This window comes from Solanum lycopersicum, chromosome 12 (assembly GCF_036512215.1).
Source record: "Solanum lycopersicum chromosome 12, SLM_r2.1".
Lineage (NCBI taxonomy): Eukaryota > Viridiplantae > Streptophyta > Magnoliopsida > Solanales > Solanaceae > Solanum > Solanum lycopersicum.
In genome coordinates this window covers 68,066,226-68,085,073 of record NC_090811.1, presented here as the reverse complement: position 1 = coordinate 68,085,073, position 18,848 = coordinate 68,066,226, and the positions used below count along the sequence as shown (strand labels likewise).

At 28.0% G+C, this 18,848-nt stretch overlaps 1 protein-coding gene across 1 annotated transcript; it reads right to left on the bottom strand.

Moving 5' to 3' along the window:
- Positions 1-3,612: 3,612 nt before the first annotated feature.
- Positions 3,613-8,395, bottom strand: LOC101264196 (WAT1-related protein At2g37460-like). Its single transcript, XM_026028812.1, has 7 exons — positions 8,211-8,395; positions 7,086-7,148; positions 6,829-6,945; positions 6,031-6,286; positions 5,348-5,509; positions 4,499-4,650; positions 3,613-3,862 (listed from the first exon to the last, which is right to left on the bottom strand). The coding sequence occupies exons 1-7, from the start codon at positions 8,393-8,395 to the stop codon at positions 3,613-3,615; spliced, it is 1,185 nt and encodes a 394-aa protein (XP_025884597.1).
- Between the last annotated feature and the right edge of the window lie 10,453 nt (positions 8,396-18,848).

Genomic DNA, 18,848 nt, shown 5'->3' with positions numbered 1-18,848 from the left:
ATGCAGAAATAATAACATAACTCAAAATGTCTCAAAGAACTAATGTCACGTACGAGCCTCTAAGTAATATCTTACAAGATCCTTCGTAATAATCTGAAGGAACAATACTTATAGCCCCACCAGGATCCATGTCGCTTATTAAGCATTTAGGGGTCATTCAACAGGAATCAAACAATTCTTTCAAATTTCATATGTGTTAGTATATGATTTTTTTTGGGTGATAATTAAGGATTTTAGGCACACATATGTCAAGTCATCTCTAGAATAAGTCTTTTTCGCACAGTGTCAAGTTGAATATATGAATAAATGAAAGCCCTCAATTGGGATGATCAGTCTGCACTTTTTAGGTTAGGAGGCTGACGATACAAAACAAATTAATTTTCAACCATCAAACTTTTAATTTAGCGATCTCATGTGGCAAAATATGAGAAAGACATGAAATGTTAATTATATGATATTTCAATTTGTTTGGATGGTTGTTAGAGGAATCAGACGATTTTTTCAAAATTTTTTTTTGTGTTACATAAATTTTCGTGACATGGATTTTCGGTGTTTTTTTTTTGTAAAAACTATACAGGACCCTTTGTATGACCTGGAGGAACAATACCTATAGTCTTACCCATGATCCACGCCACTTTTTTAGCATTTTGAGGTCACTCAACAAGAATTAAGCGATTTTTTCAATTTTTTTTGTGTGTGTTAGTATATGAATTTCTGGTGACTGTCAGATACTTTTTTTTACAAAAAATTTACCAGATCCTCCGTAATAACCTGGGAGAACAATACCTAAACCATCATCATGATCCACACTTCTTTCTTAGCATTTAAGGGACGCTCAAGAAATTAGACGATTTTCTCTTCTTTTTTTTCGTATATATTAATATATGAATTTTTTGATGATATGGATTTTGAACACTTTTTGCAAAAAAAAAAAAAAAAAAACTTTGCAGGATCCTCTTTAATGACCTACGAACCAATACCCACAACTTCACCTATCATCCACGTCAATTTTTTCGAGAAGCCAGTCCACAAGAATTATATTATTTTCTCAATTTTTTGTATGTGTTAGCACATAAACTTTAATTTTAGGTGATATAAATTTTGAACACTTCTTTTCAAAAACTTCATAAGACTCCCCGTAATAATCTGAAAAAACAATTCTTATAATCTCGCTATGATCTACGCCATCTTTTTTAGCATTTAAAAGTCACATTATCCTCGTGATAATAATTAAACTAATCAATCAATCAAACTTCAAAAACGAAAATAAAAGCATATGGGGAGGATTTATTCTTGCATTCTTTTCCCAAAATAGCAAAAGATCATATATAACCATTATTGTCAAAGAATAAATCGATACACTCAAAATTCAAACACCATCATATCAAATTAAAAAATATAAAGTTAATTCTTTAAGGTTCGGTTACAATTGCAATAGAATTCACATAAATAGAAATACAATATCACACCATCTCCCGTGAAAATTAAAATCATAAATTGAAACAGAAAAGATGAAAAAAGACACTCCGATTATTACCATATAAGGTAAATAAATTAATTTAGTTTCCACCGCCAATGCCAAGACCTTTACCACCAAGCACACCGCCACCGAATCCAATCCCACCATTTATATCACGGCCAAGACTTCCACCAATACCAACTCCCAAGCCACCTAAACCACCACCACCACTACCTACGCCGCTAGCACCGAGCATGCGCCGCCCTAATACGTCAGCAGAAACCATAATGCCACTAAAAAGAACAATTAAGAGAACTATTCCAAAAATACGAGCTGATGAAATACCCATTATATTAATTATAACTTCTAAATTAAATGTATAGACCAAAAATATTTATGAAATATAGAAGAAGAAAAAATAACCAAATAGTGAAAAATACTTTAGATATATATGAGAATGTATACTTTCTTAAGCAAGTATATATAGTGTTAAATTGGTCTATTTTTAATTAAATAATTGATTATAATATTAATCATATGTTAGGAGATGTGAAATATATAATTACTAATGATAAGATCCATGATCTTAATTCTTAGCCAAATATACACAATATTCATTAATCTATTACTTAATCATGATTAGACGAGAATCATGAGTATCATTAATTAGGAATTAAGCAACGCACGATTGTAAATAAATAAAAATGTATTTTGGTGCCCATAGTGGCTTTCCATGAATTTGGAACCAATTTATTCTAATTATATTATATACTTAATCAAAGTAATATACAACCAATATAATTAATTATCGAACGGTTTACAAGTATAGATCCCCAAATTTATGGTAGGGGTGGTAATTAAATATCCCATCATTTTAATCGAATGTCTCAAATTCGAAAGTGCATTATATATAGGGCAACTTTCACATATAGCAAATAAAAAATTCATATTTGTATGCTATAGCAAACTTTGCATAATTGGGCTCCATAGCAAACATAAAACTGTATAATTTGTTATATATATATAATTGTATAATTCGCTGGCCTAAATTGTATAATTCGCTGACCTATTTCGCTGTAATTGTATAATTTGTTTTGCATACAGTTGAATCGAATTAAAATGTATGTATATTGCATAATTATAAGTGTATAGCAAGAAGATATATGTTTTTCTCGCTTTATACAAAAACAGAAACACAATATATACACTTCTGTTGTATAAAGCTAGAGAAAATTGTATTTCACTGCAATTGTATAATTCGTTGGCCTTTTTCTCTGCAATATTTGAAGTAAAATGTTTGTAAATTGTATAATTAAGTGTATAACACGAAGATATACATTTTTGCATGTGTATATACAATTTTCTCTCGCTTTATACAAAACAGAAACAGAATTATACACTTTTGTGTATAAAGCGAGAGAGGCGAGCGAGAATGGAGAGTGGCGAGCGAGATTTTTGGGAGAGAGACGCTGGCAAATTTTAGCTAATGTTTGCTATGGAGCACAATTAAATCAAACCCTAGCTATTCCATTTAATTTGGGTTATTAGTTTGCTATTATATACAATTTTCCCTTATATATACTTCTTAAAGAAGGATAATATTACTGCGAGTCTGAATAAGTCAAGATCAAAAACAAATACTCTTAATAAAATTATATAGTTGATGTGTAAAATAAGTTACTTTTATGATGTGTCAAGTTGAATATAATTAAATAAATATAATCTCAAGAAGAGAAATCAACCTACGCTTTTGAATTGAGGCTATTAGCTACGTAGAATGAACTAATCCACGATTATAAATTTTTCGATTAAGCTAGCTCATGCGACCAAATATGAGAAAAGACATGAAATATCAACTATATGCTATTAAGCTTGTTCGAATGGTTGTAACGTATCGTAAAATAAATGGTTATTGCGTATAATATAACTCATGTCCAAAAACTAAGAAATTAATTTATTTCTCTAAAAAAAAAAATCCTTTGTACCAAATGACTTTCCACAAAGCAAATTATAACATATTGTATAGGATATATCAATAAAAGGAAAATTGTAATTAATTAATTTTCAACTAATATTTTACAATATACATATAGTTGTTTTAATCTCTATACCAAAATTTTGGGCACATTGCTATGATTAATTTTATTTACAAACTAACAACAACACTCTATTATTTCATTACTAACAATTGTCTCTTTTAATGGCTTAATGTTGATAACAACATTATTTTGACTACTTAAATTATCTTTATTGTCACTTAATTTATTTTCATTATTTGACAATATTTTTTTTGGTGATATTATTGCTTGTTCATCTTTTGATGGAGATAATATTTTATGATCCTTGCTTTTACCCCACAAGATTATGTAAAGGCCTATAATAATCACCACAACACCAAGTATCCTGCAAAAATTTAAAAAAAAAAATCAAAGAATTAATTATATAATAATTATGCATTTTTTTTGTTTTTGTAATTAAAATTCATTAGCTCAAAATTATTTCTTTTAGGTGTTGAAGTTGATTTTATGGGGGTTGAATTTGATGATAAATATAGTTAGTCTTTGATAATAAGTTAAAAGAAGAATAGTTAACCTAAATAGCTTTTCACCGACTTGTTTAAAAGTTTAAACTAAAAATAATTGATTCTTGAAGAAAAAAAAGGTTTTGATAAACATATTTATTTTGGTTTCCAAAATTATAGACCTTATAAATTATATATTTACAAAAAAATGTATATTTCAAAGAATTTTTATATTATTTTTTAAAAAAACAATAATTATATATATTCAATGTAATTTCACATGTGGAATCAGAGAAAGATAGAATATACATAAACCTTATTAAACTCCTGTAACTTTCTAAGATAGAGAAACTGTTACTGATAGATCATCAGCTAAAAAATGAGTATAAATGACTGAAATAGAATAAGGAGATGATTAAAACTAACATCTTATGAATCGAAAATTACAAAAGATGTTAAAAATAAAATCGTAAAAAATTTAATCAAATTAAAAGTGTTTATAAATCGAATTTACGTACCTTCCAAGGTTCATTTGTTCTTGTAGAATAATTGAACTTATTATAGCTACGATTAATATGTTTAATGGATTGAAGGCTGAGATAAATAGAGAGCTCCTATCTTCCAATATTACTCCTTGTATATAATATGCTAGTCCAGAACCAAATATTCCCTGAATATTTTCAGACATTTTTTATAATAACATTTCATTATAATAATTTATTTTTTTTGAAATAATTTTTTATGTTAACTACCTATAGTAAATCGAGATAATGATTAAAAATACATTTAAAATATTACGAATTTCACATTTCAATTGTTATTTATTCACTTTTTCTATCTGAACTATCACTATTAATTTAGCTGTTTCAATTTTTCCTACATGAACAATGTTAATAATTCATATAAGAAAAGAGGATTAACGAATAATTGAGGTGTGTAAAATCACCACTAGAAACAAAGACTTATCCTATCGTAAATCAATGAAAAATTTGTGTTATAAAATAAAATTTTCTTCATCCATTTTCTATCGAACCAACTCACTGGAAAAACACATAATGAGGAATAATTCTCATTATAATACCGAAAAGCTTTCTAATTTTTCGATATGGAACACTATAATTTTCTTTTCAGATTCAATCAAAATATCAACATACACAGACACTGAACATTTTTTAATAGATAAACAATGGTTTCTTGATAGCGAATGTATAGATGACGATAATTTAAGTAGAAAAAAGAATAACTGGTAGTTGAAATATAAAGCCCGTAATAAAATAAAAATTTAAATATGTTTTTGATAATTATCTCGATCTAGCTAATATATATTCTTTTAAACCAAAAAACAACAATAAAGTTTGAGTACTTACACTGTATACAACAGCAAGAAATTTGGAGTCCAAATTTATTATCCAAACTGCACTATTCCCTCTTTCCATTATCATTGCTATAATACCTCCCTCAACTGTTCCCAACAAGCATATCCAAGTATGTAGTGAGAGCTCTGCTGGATATGTCTGCAGTATCTTTGTCTACGAAAATCGAGAATATACGGTCAGATCTTTCTGTAACACCCATTCTTTATAATAACGTTTTCGTATAACGATCAATTTATACATCTCTATCTACAACTCGAGAATCATAACACAGACAGATTTCTCTGTTACAGTCGTTTTCTATAATAATATTTCATTATAACAATCAATTTATGAATTTCGTCATAAACTTATGACACATCTTTGTCCGCGTACAACTTGAGAATGTACAACCAGATCTTTCTGTAACAATCATTCTCTATAATAACGTTGCAATTCTAACAATTAATTTATGAATTTCGTCATAAATTGTGATAGACATCTTTGTCTACGACTCAAGATTATACGGCCAAATTTCTATGTAACAATGGTTCTTCTATAATTATATTTCATTATAACAAACACTTTATGAATTTCGTCGTAAATTGTGACAAACACCTTTGTCTACGACACGAGAATATACAATTAGATCTACATGTAATAGTCATTCTCTATAATAACATTTCATTATATTATACCTGGTAAATTATGAAGGCGGCCCCACTAGTACACCCAAGCATTATCATTAGGGAACCTTTGATAGCATCATTAAGAATAATCCCACCACTAATTTGATCAGATGCATCATTATTATTCACATAATATTCATTTGTTGGAAATAGTTGAACCTCTGGGCCTCTAACTAACATCATAATCATGGCTCCACCAAATGTAGCAATAGTCCCAATTATTTTGGCTTGGCTCCCAATACTTGTAAACTTCACCTTCTCTTGCCTAGGGCACACGATAATAACAATATAGTCAGTATAATTCAATAATTTATAGGATATAAAAAGAGTGACGTGTAGGCATCCTTACTCCTACATTCTGAAGGTAGATCGGAGAGATCAATTATTTTCGATAGACGCTTGGCTTAAGTGAAGCATACAGAAAACACTATTACTAGAAAATATGAAATTAGCTATGGAATTTGTAGACCACCTATCTATTATCCTTCACTACAAGAAAACTATGAATTACATGGGGATTAGTATGAAAATTTGCGAAAAGTTTATTTTCCTACAAACTTTTATACTAATTCCCAGGAAAATTCCATGTAATTTACACGGTTTTCTTGTAGTGCTTCTATCCATATACCTGACTTTCATATCCTCCTATCTAGGGTCATGTCTTCGACCAACAAATTTATCGCCAATATAGAATAAAGTTTGTATATACTCTATCCTACGTAAAATCAATTTTTTCGATAAGATTTTCAGTTCATCTAAACCAAAATTAATCAGATAATATATTGCATGTATATTCTAATTAATTACCTGAATATCCAAGACATTATGAAAGTAATGGCAGGAAGAGTGTTGTACATTGCAGCTGCAAATGTTGCTGTTGTATATTTCAAGCCAAGAGAATATAGATTTTGGTCTATCACTGGCCTGTTCATAGACAAAAAAAAAAAAACAATGTTATAATTTTATTATTTTTGGATGAAAACTATAAGTGGACTACAAAATCAATTCTTTCTATTAATAAAATTATTGCACTAGTAAAATAAAATAAAGTTTTTGAGACTTACTCTAATATACTAAGAAGTACCAACTTGGCAAATATTGAAAAAGTCATCTTTGGTCTTTTCCCCCTGTTGTAAGAGACATTCAACTTGTTAATCATTTGTGTATTTTGAGTGGCTAATCATACATATTAGTTCTTCAACATATATACACATATTTATTCAAGAGGTTTTATTTTTAAAAAATTATAGGGGATCGAATGATCTCCTATTTGTTTATCGTTAGTATAAATAATTTTTTAATCTATCAAGTTGCCAAGGAAAATTGATGTTATATCTAACAAGTAAAAATAATCAGATGATTTGAGACTTTAATTTATTTACATTTTTAAATCTTTTTTGTAAATGTTTTGGGTAAATTCACTTAAACGCAATATTAATTTGCAGACCACATAGAAGATGTAAAATTATACTAGACAAATCGAGTGCGATGAGTTTGAATGAAAAGGTGTTGACAAGAGGAATCAATCCCTAGCCTCCCTTTTGGGATATCACATGTCACACCAACTCAGCCAAAAGCTCAAAAACTACGTAGAAGATGTAAATCACACTCGGCAAGCCCAGTGTAACGAGCTCGGCTAAGAAGACATTGACAGGGGGATCGATCCCTACCTAGCTTTCCTTACAGGATACCATCTGCTACACCAACTCAGTCAAAAGCTCGCAAAATTATACATGAAATGTAAACAACACTAGGCAAGCCCGGTGCGACGAGTTAAACTGCGAAGGCGTTTGCAGAGGGAATCGATCCCTAACCTGTGCTACGAAATCCCACATGCTACACCAACTCAATCAATATCTCACAAATGACATATAAGGTGTAAACCGCACCAATCAAGCTCGGTGCGACGAGCTCAACTGAGAAGGCGTTGGCAAAGGGAATCGATCCCTAACCTCTATTATGAGATGCCACGTACTACACCAACTCAATCAATAGCTCACAAATTACACCTAACAAGCAAAGCGCACCGGTATGACAAACTCGACTAAGAAGGTCTTGATCGGGAAATCGATCTCTGACTTCTCTTATGAGATACCACCTACTACACCAACTCAGCGACCCTCGAGTTTATAGAAATGAAATTGCAAACACATTAATTGAACATTGAAGAAGAGAGAAAGAGGATCTACTTGTCTAGAATAATTGCAAATGGAGCCATGAAAAGAGTTGCAACAGCTTGTCGATATACAACATATACATAATTGCTAGATCCTTCATTCAAGGCCATTTTTGAAAGGATATACATTCCTGAAAGACCTAATTGGAGAAATACAACAGCAAAAAAGGGTTTTGCTCTGATTAATACTTCTTTCATTATAATAATTATTAAGATTTCAAGTTTTAATCAACTTGCACAATGTATATATGTTATTCAATATATATACATATTGAATACTTCTTCTAACTATATATCTATTTTCTGACTTGCACAAAATCTTTATGATTTTATTTATGTGTTCAATATTTTATTATTTGTAAGACTTTACACTTTCTACAAAATTGTATTATAATTTGTTCACACACATTTTTGTATTTATTTTAAAACAAAATTAGGGGCGGTGGAAAGGAAAATGGGAAAGGGGATTACGGTTCTATGGAAATTAAAATTCGAGACTCTTTTAGAATTGTGAGTTTCTAGTATAACTTACGATTTTCTTTAAAATTCATTTTTTAGTTCGTTCATGTAGTTAATCAATCGAGCTACTAAAAATTTCCAAATTCAGGTAGTTAATCAATCAAGCGATTAAGAATTTCCAACTCCTACGACTTCAAATGAAAAGGCATGTCTCATTTGGAAATTTGAACTAATTTTTGGCTGAATTTCAATCATAATTTGTTGAAGTTTAAAATTACAGTTGAATTGTATCACATTTATATCAAAAAATTGTATACTGAATTTGTATGAAAATTATATTTTAGGTTTGCATATTGATGTATTAAATCTATATGAATATTGTATACAAAATTGTAATAAGTACTTTTTTAAATCATAACAAATTTTCAAACTTTTTTATTTCTTCTTTTTCAAGCTTTGTATTCAGTCAAAAAATATTATATTAATTGGGATAATATAGAAGAAAAGTATTTTATTACCATGTGAAGTATCTATAATTAGTTATTAGTTTGTATTTTATTTTTTCTTTTGACAAGCTCAAATATTCTTGAATTAGTTTGGCACGTTCTAAAAAGTATCCTAAATTCTTTTAATATTCAAAAAGTATATTCTTATTTACATATAACAATTGTTCCTTTCTATGATCATATCTCATGGATATTAATTAATTCCTTATTTAGGAGTGTCAATGATACGATTTAGTCATTTTTTTGAAAAAATAAAATGTATATTATATTATTTTTAATTATTTTATTTCATATAATTAAAATTAGAATTTTTCAAATCTTTTTTTTTTTTGGTATTAGTATGATTAATTGTTCTAGAGCTAGGACATTGGATGTTAATTATACGTTGGTTTTAAATATATATAAAACCTTCTTAATTAATTTCTATGATTGTAAATCACTACTTAATTATTTGTTATTTATATTTCATAATTTACTTTTACTTTGACAATTGACATAGTAACTGAGCTAAAATAACAATTATTTTCTTTTTGACTCTATCCTTATTTAGATAAGTGAGTTTTTGCATAACAAAAAAACTTGCTAAATAAATAACTATATAATCAAAAGTAAGTTAATAAAATGATTGTTTTACATTTTAGGAATAAGTGAATTTCTCATTCAAAAATATGTACAAGCTAAAAATATCACTTCATATATATATATATTATTTATTTTTTGATCTAAGGGTGAACTCTTCCTTGAAAACAAAATATGTATAATGTCAACTAATAATAACATTATTATAGTATAATTGTATCAGTGTGACAATAACAACATATCCAAATATGCAATTATACAATCTCAAGAATTAAAGTGGGGTCTAAAATGAGTATAGTGTATAAATTGTATCTCTATTTTAGAGGCGAAGTAGAGAAGTTATTTAGATCAAATAGCTTTATAAAATTACGTACATTAATATTTTCACATATTATGAATCACGTAGGAGGTATCTCTATTTTTTCCCGGGGAAATTGCTTAACTTTCAATTCGTTAGTGGCCATCAAATGAAATGTGAATAAGTCCTCCTCTCTTTCAAAGTAGGGGCGCTTCTGGTTCTGTCGTTGCTTGAAACAATTATCTTTTCCATATAACTAAATCGTAATGATCATACTTATGTAGTGCACTGTATGTCCCATCCTTCTTCTCTTTCTTAAAAGTCGATGACTATTCATAGATATTATCTTGACACCAAAAAAAGAGTTCGATCCAATGCTTTATTTCTCTTCTAGTTGATCGTGATTCAATATTAAAAATATATTAATGTTGAAATAGACCCTTGACTCAAGACAAAAAACAATCTAGAAAAAAACGTAAAAATAAAAAGAAATATTTTCATGATCTTAGACAGATAATATCAACATGAATGATAAAAACAATATTTGTGTACTCATGAGTCATGATGGCTTAGCATGAATTGTATGTACTGTCAATTGGTTATATTTAATCAACAAATTTAATATTTTATGTGATTTCACATATCATTTTCTATCAATTTCATAAGAATATTTTGAAAAGATATAGTCAAATAAGATTTTGTGTTATTGAGCATGTGTTAGCAAATGTAAATTAACTAAACCATACCTTGCAAAATGATACTACTATATACTATATGTGATTTCTTTCAACTTTGACTATTATTATAATAATATAATATATAATATAGATTGAATATTTCCACTATACTGATTTTCTTTATGAATATAGAAAAAGATTTTTATGATCTCCTCAATCCATATGGAATTAATTTATGTCTATAAGAAGTGATCAAAGATGGTTAAGAACAAGAACAAATATAATATATATATATATATATATATATATATATATATATACACACACCACATTTTGTATACGTAAATTTATAAGCAATAAAGTCTACGGAGGATAGAAAGTAAATTACCCACCTCCCTTCGCAAAAAGGATTTCCAATGCCAATTAGAATAAGTCGAGTTCTAAAATATATATCAGACACTGAATATGAAGAACGAAAAGAAAAACGTGATAAAACATTAAGTCTTAAAAGAGGAGTGGATGAATGACTATAAATTTACATATGGTAATTAACAACATTTTATAAATATTCCTAAAGGCGACACTAGATCTAGTGACAGTTAACTAATATTGATAAAGACTTTAATACTGTTTATTAACGTATATATTTACTAACTTCACTTGATATTCTTTTATTATAAAGTAAATTATTTATCCTACAATTTTTGTTTCTCACATATGTATAAATAAATACCTTTCATATATTAAAATAATTTGAACAATTAAATTTACATCTCTCGATTAACCAAAAATAAGTGTTTCTAACTATAACACCTCTTTTTAGTTGATTCAACTAATTGTATTTGTTATAACTAATTATTACATTATTCGTCTCTTTTTATTATAGATAAATATAAAATCAATTAACGTTATTACTTCTTCCACCTTTACAAAGCTAGTAATATGTTAATATGTAGTACAAATAGATAAATATAAATAAATTAACCAACACTTACCTATAAATTCAGCTCAAGCACATTAAATTTCAGAAATAATACCTATCATTATATAAAATGTTAATATCCTACATTTTTTAAATGCAATAGAAAGTAACTTCACACTAAAGTTAGTACTACTAATAAAAATATAATATTCTTTTCTATTAAATAAGAAAATAGAAGAAATATTCAAAACGAAGAATTTCGATGTTCAAATAAAAATAGAAACTAAAATAATTTTCAAAATCAAAAAATTATTTAGCACTAGAAACAAAGTTCATATATTGGACAAAAAAACAACAAATATTTGGAGTGATACTTAGAGTAATTTTGGAGAGAATAATGCACATACTATTTCTATTTATAGATTTTTCTCCTATGGATGCAACTTGCAATTGTTTTTGATTTTAAATTTGCAATTTGCATTTGTTTTTCCAAAATTGGCTAGTAGCAAACTTGCCTTTTATTTTGAAAAAAAAATGCATCTCTTTAATTTTTTTTGAATTGCTCTTTTCTCTGCCCTTATGAGTATTTTTTTCTTTTTATTTAATGTATTTTTTTGCTATATTTGGTGGGTCCCATACCAAGGAAAATTTGTACAAATATTTAAATCTTTTTTAAAATAAAATAAAATGGTGTAGGGGAAGGGGAATGTCCGATACATGTAAAGATGCTACTTGAACTCGATTCCGTGAAACCTTGTTTGAGCGAGACGGACAACAGATAAAGAGTTGTAGCTAGGTCCTATAGAAATTGGAATAAGAGCTTGCCGGTCATGTGGAAGGTCTTCGGGAAGCCAAAAAGCGCTCCATACGAGGCCGATCCAATCTCCATTGTGTAGCCCTTCAAGTGTTGTTTTCATCAATTACATGAATGTTCAAACAACTAATCAATTGAGTTATTGAAATTCTCGTCTTTATTGCATCTTTTGATTCCTCCCTTCTTCTTCTTTTTTTACTTGGGAAAAAAAATAAATATACTTTTTAATTTGTGATATAGAGAATATATAACTATTGATAAAAATTAGTTCATATAGCATTATTGTCTAACGATAATGGTGCATATATATCTTCACAATCTAATCAATGATGCATATTTATACTTTTTGTTAAGAAATTCATATTTACTGAATGTAAACAAAATAAGAAAAAATTACATAAATACGTAACTTATTTTATTATATTTTTAAAATTTTAGTATTTGAAAAAATTACAAAAGATCTTATTTTCCTTACTCACTCTCCTATTCTCGAATATAACACTCTTACGTAATGTATCAAGACATTTGTGTCTTTTTATCAAAAAAAAGTAAATGATTGAATACAAGAGAGATTACGTTTTTTTCAATTGGATCAGGTCTAGATGAATAAACAAAATAAATAAGATCATTTTTTTAAAAAAAAAAATCACATAATATTTTTGGAAATTAAAATCAATTTTAGAATTATTATTTATAATTAAGTAAATATAGGCCTATCAACTAAACAGGATAAATATACACCATTCATAAAATTTCAAAAGTATATATGCACCATGCTTTTAGTGAGGAATATATTCCCTCAAAAAATCACAAAGTTAATAGATTTATTTGTCCCTTTTTTTCCATTTTATATTGTTTGTTTTTAAAGTTGAATTTGTATATTTGCCCCTTTCCCCTTTTTATATTGTTTGTGTGGGATCTTTTTCCTTTTGCAAAATCAGTACTAAATCATATATCTCTTTATTAATTTTGATGAGTTATTGACCTTTTCTTATTAAAACATGACATTTTTAGCAAGGAAAAATAAAAATATTAAAATGCATGGTATTTTTTAAATTATTGTTATTATTCTCTAAATGGTTGTAACGACCCGCTAGGTTGTTTTGAAAACTAGGACTAGTTTGACTCCATTGAAAAATTCAAAGGGGTATTTTTAAACTATTAGATAACCATGAGTACCCAATTGATGAAACTTTTATTAAATAAGTAATATAGATAATAGGTTAGTGGGGTTTCACGGTTAATAAACTCTTGTTTAGAAAAAAAAAATGGATGCGAAACCTTACCACAGGCTACCAGCGAGAGGGAGAAAAATCATAGTCAAATAGTTGAACGGCTGCAGGTTAATGTTTTCTGTGATTTTGTCAAAAGAATTTATTATATATATATTGTTAGTTTCAGAATGGTAGGAATAAGATTGAGCCAATCATTGTCAATGATTGCCAATGATTGGAATTTGATAAATATTCTAGAAAATTGGCACTTGTTTACAAATGGGTTTCTGCAGAAAAAATAAAATAATAATAATGTATACAATGATAATAGATTTTTTAATTGGTAATTAATTATTAGGTGTTATTTTATATGATCTAACATTGAATTTTAGTCCATTTGAAAAGGTTAGAGTTAAGTTCTTGGCTTGAAATTTAGCAAGTATGAAAAATTTGGCATTGCCAATATATATCAAGATTTGGAGTTTGTTGAAAAAAATGAGTGAGTGTTAGCGTCTATGATAGACATATAATAATTTGAATGTCTACAAAAATTGCTTACTTACGAATATTGCAAAATTGGTAGATTGGGAATGTTTCGAAACCTTGCGAAAAGGAAAAGAAAAAATCTTAAAAGATTCGTGGCACAAGCTCGGCATCTAAGGTATGTTAAGACTTTTTAGACTTGTTGAAGGACGTTTTCCTAATTAAAGATTAAAAAAAAATGAAAATAGACAAGGGGTAAGGGGGAAAGATGGTGGTCTCGTATCAATGGTGTGACGGGCATTGGTACGAGTACCGGTGTTATAAAAAGGAAAAGTACTATTATAGAATGTGGACTGAAATTTGAGAATGCCAAAGCATATGGGCATTAGCTGATATATTATTGACTTGAATTCCTTGTATGATTGTGTTTTATTTATTTCACCCGTATAGTTGAGATAATTGAGGTGGTTATGTATTATATTCATATTGATTGATTGAGATGCATCATCATTCCCACTATTGAAACAATATTGTGCACATGCATAGAGACGAGACTGAGTATAAGTTGGGCACGTGGAGATCGTCCGTGCTGGGGATGGTGAGATGTTAAGATTGTAATTTGGGCACGTGGAGACCGTCCGTGCGAAAATTGTTTGATATTATGATAGTGCGTTGAGATCGTCCGCACAGACACGTGGAGATCGTCCGTGTCGGTATATGAACCTCGCGAGTCCTCCATGGGTCATGAACTCTCGATGTATTTCCGAGGAGTATCATGTATATACGGTTGAGTGAGTACTGGGTATTCTGAGACATATCATTACATGGCATCATATTGCATTGCATTTCATCCCATCATTCATTCTTGATGACTATATGTTTCGTTTGGTGTTTGAAAAATATTAAATGTTGATTTCCTTTATTGATGAAACTTAAATAGTAAATGTAATATATATATATATACTTGTACAATCTAAGAATTTATTTTCTTATATAACTCCCGTCACTACTTCTTCGTTGTCGGTCAATGAGACATACGAGGTACACGTGGTTTCGTACTCATACTACACTTGCTGCACTTTTTGTGGTGCAGATTGAGTGATTGACTTTCAATTTGGGAACGTTCTTCGAGATTGGATATGAGTTTGAATTATCTTGGAGTTGTGGTGTGCTGTTTGGGATATTCTGCGGCCCACACCTTCAGTCTACCTCTATTTATTAGGTTATTTTGTTATGCTGATAGGATAATTCTTATGTGTAGATTTTTATATTAGTTTGGAATTGTATCATATTGTAGAAGCTCTTGTACTTATGACACTAAATCTTGGGGTAGTTTTATTTATATTCCGCATTTATTTGAATACTTAGTATGTTAGATATTAGTTTGATACTTATCTTTCTCACGTTTAAGTTGAATTGGTGATACTTGTTGGTTTGGCTTACCTATCGGTTGGGAACATAGGTTCCATCACGACTCGTGATTTTTAGGTCGTGACAATGGTAAATATTAAGATTATTGTATAGTCTTGAACAAAACTAGAGTAATCGATTTATCAGAAAAAAATTCACTTATAGAAATATTGTATAAACAATGTATATGAATGTGTATATATTTCTAAATACATAATTATATATCATATATACAAAATAATCTACTAACTATACATATCAGTACACATAACTAATTATATAAATTGCATAACTAATTATACAATATCAATACATTGATATTATACATACCTTATACATTCATAAGGTAATGTTTTCAAAATACTTTTTGTTATATGTACTATTACGAAAGTTGTCTTTGTAAAAGTATGAATGATTATTTAAAGAATAAGTAATCGTTATCGTTAAAATTACAAGTTTGAATTTCTTTTTTTGAAAAACATTAAAATTGCTATCCATTGCCTACTCAAACATATATTGGGCTGGACTGATATTTTTGAAAGTAATGTGAAATAAAGAGCGGGTCGATTCAATTGGATATGTTATTTTGATAGCTCTATATACCATGAATATATAAATAACAAATAGTTTATTGTTATAAATTCATTGAATGAGTGGATAGTCCATAAGGTTGGTACATGAACAACCATTCATATTCACTAGGTTACATGAACCTTTTTGGATAAGAATGTATCTATTTATTATGATACTTAATATGGTGACCTTTGGAGTGATTTCTCACTCTATAAATAGGGTTGTTCATTCACTATTGTAATATAGATATATGAAAGTTATATACACTTGAATAAGAAGAAAATCTTATCTTCCATCTTACTTCTCTTGTCTTCATCTCTTTATATTTATATCTCTTATGAGCTTGATTTTATAACATTTATTAGATTTATATTTTTATTTTTGTATTCCAATATTCATTTCGATGTATAATTAATATACAAAAATTTGAAATTACATCCACTATAATTCCCTCCAAATTAACATATATATTGCTAATTGCAAACTCTAATTTATTTATTGTAGAAAAAGCTAAGGTATTACTAGTACTAATTAATTAATTCACTCTCTATTATTTGGAAAAAATATTTTTTTTAACTCTGCAATTTAGAAAGAATATATTATTCATTTAAAAAGTAGTATATACGTATATTCATTATCTGACAAATAATGTATAATTAGTTATCTCTTTTTGTCTACAGACTTATATTTTACTTAATTGAAAAAAATAATTTTAAAACTAATTTTTTTAATTCCAAAAATATCACGTGGATCAAAAAAATCACCTTATCTATTTTTTCTTCCTCTACGATCGTAAAAATATTATGTGGATTCAAAAAAATATCTTATCCAGTTTTTTTCGTCTCAAGACCTAATCCAAATGAGAAAAAATCAATTTATTTTGCACTTAGTTATAAAATGAGTTTGCGTCATATCTGACTATAAGAGGATTGGTTTGTTTAGTCGGGTCGAATTTGAGTCAGGTCTAAAAAGGTGGAGAAAAAGGTACACGGCAAATTTTAAACTCATGTGACATTTTTTGAATTTAAAAAACTAATTTTAAGATAATTTGTTTTAATTTATTATTTTGTTAACGAAAAATATAAATATGCATCATTTATTAGATAAAGAAGGTATTAATTAAATACACTATTTATTAGATGATAAAGATATATATATATATACACCATTCATTATATATTTCAATATGACGTTAACTAAGTTTTTATATATAAGTTAATTAAATCATTTATTGCTATAAGTAAATAAATCAAAATTCAAGATTTAAAGAAAGAACTAATGAATTAGTCAAAAGAATTACCACACCAAATTCCACACAATTTAACTTTTTTTTAAAATTACATCACTTATTTAGTAACGATAATCTTATATAAGTAATTAAAGTAAATTAATTTAGGGTCCACCGCCACCAACGCCTTTACCTTCACCACCAAACAAACCACCACCAATTCCAATGCCAATACTTCCTACATGCTCAACACTTGCACCTATACCAATTCCAATACTCACACCACCGCCATCACCGCTGCCACCACCGCCCCCTGAGTCACCAACATCGAGCATGCGCCGCCCTAACACATCAGCATTAACCATAATGCCATTAAAAAGAACAATTAAGAAAATTACTCCAATAACTCGAGATGATGAGATACTCATTATATTTTTAATATTTATAAAAAAAAGAGTTAAAAAGGCCAAATATTGCTGATATAATAACTTCTATACGAAATGTTTGATACGAATCGAAAAAAGGGTGCACTTGTCTAGGCAAGTATATATAGTGTTAAATTATTGGTCACTTTATCTTTTTCAATAGTAGTTGACTACCAATAGCATTTTAATATTGTACATGTATTATGAGCTAAGTATAAAATAATTATAACAATGTGAATGAACTAAAAGAATAATACAATTGTTTGGCTATTATATATTAATATATATATGTAAGTTTTATGATTATTAAAAGAGATCAAGGTTCATTAAGCAATCTTATTATTGGCTTCCCACGAACTTTATATAAAAATAATAAAAAAGATTTTATTTGATATCTTCATGAAGATTGTGAATCAATTTCTCTACTAAGATTTGATGTTCTATTTTGTTTTTTTCGATTCAAATATTTAAAAATTTATCCTCGATTAATTCAAATTAGGCTAGAAATTCTTTTTGGGGGTCAAAATATTTTTTATTAAAGACGATTTTATTTTCATATCTCAAATTTAAACTTTCTGAAAAAAAGATACATACTTATCATTATCTACACCAACCTTTAATGGTCTATCAGACTATTTCGAATCCGCTCGATAACTATCATGATTTTTATATTATTTCTAGTATTTATTTCACTAAATAAAATAAAAAAAGAGATCCTCTGTAACACAAAATACACAATAATTATTTTCTATAGTTCATGGAAAGCCACTACATGAGTACAAAATATTTTTAAAAAATTTACAATACATTAATCGTGCATTGTTAATTACTAAATCCTAATAATCCCATCATTATCTTCTAATCATTAATGGAATATTTGCCTAAGATCTAATCATTCACAATTATATATTTTACAACTCCTAACACATGCTCAATATTATAATGTTATTGTTGATACTATATATACTTGCCTAGACAAGTGAATTAATCATCAACTTTCTCATTAATTATTTGTTCTTTTTTTCTCTTAATTCATTGATAAATATTACTTATTTAAGTTATA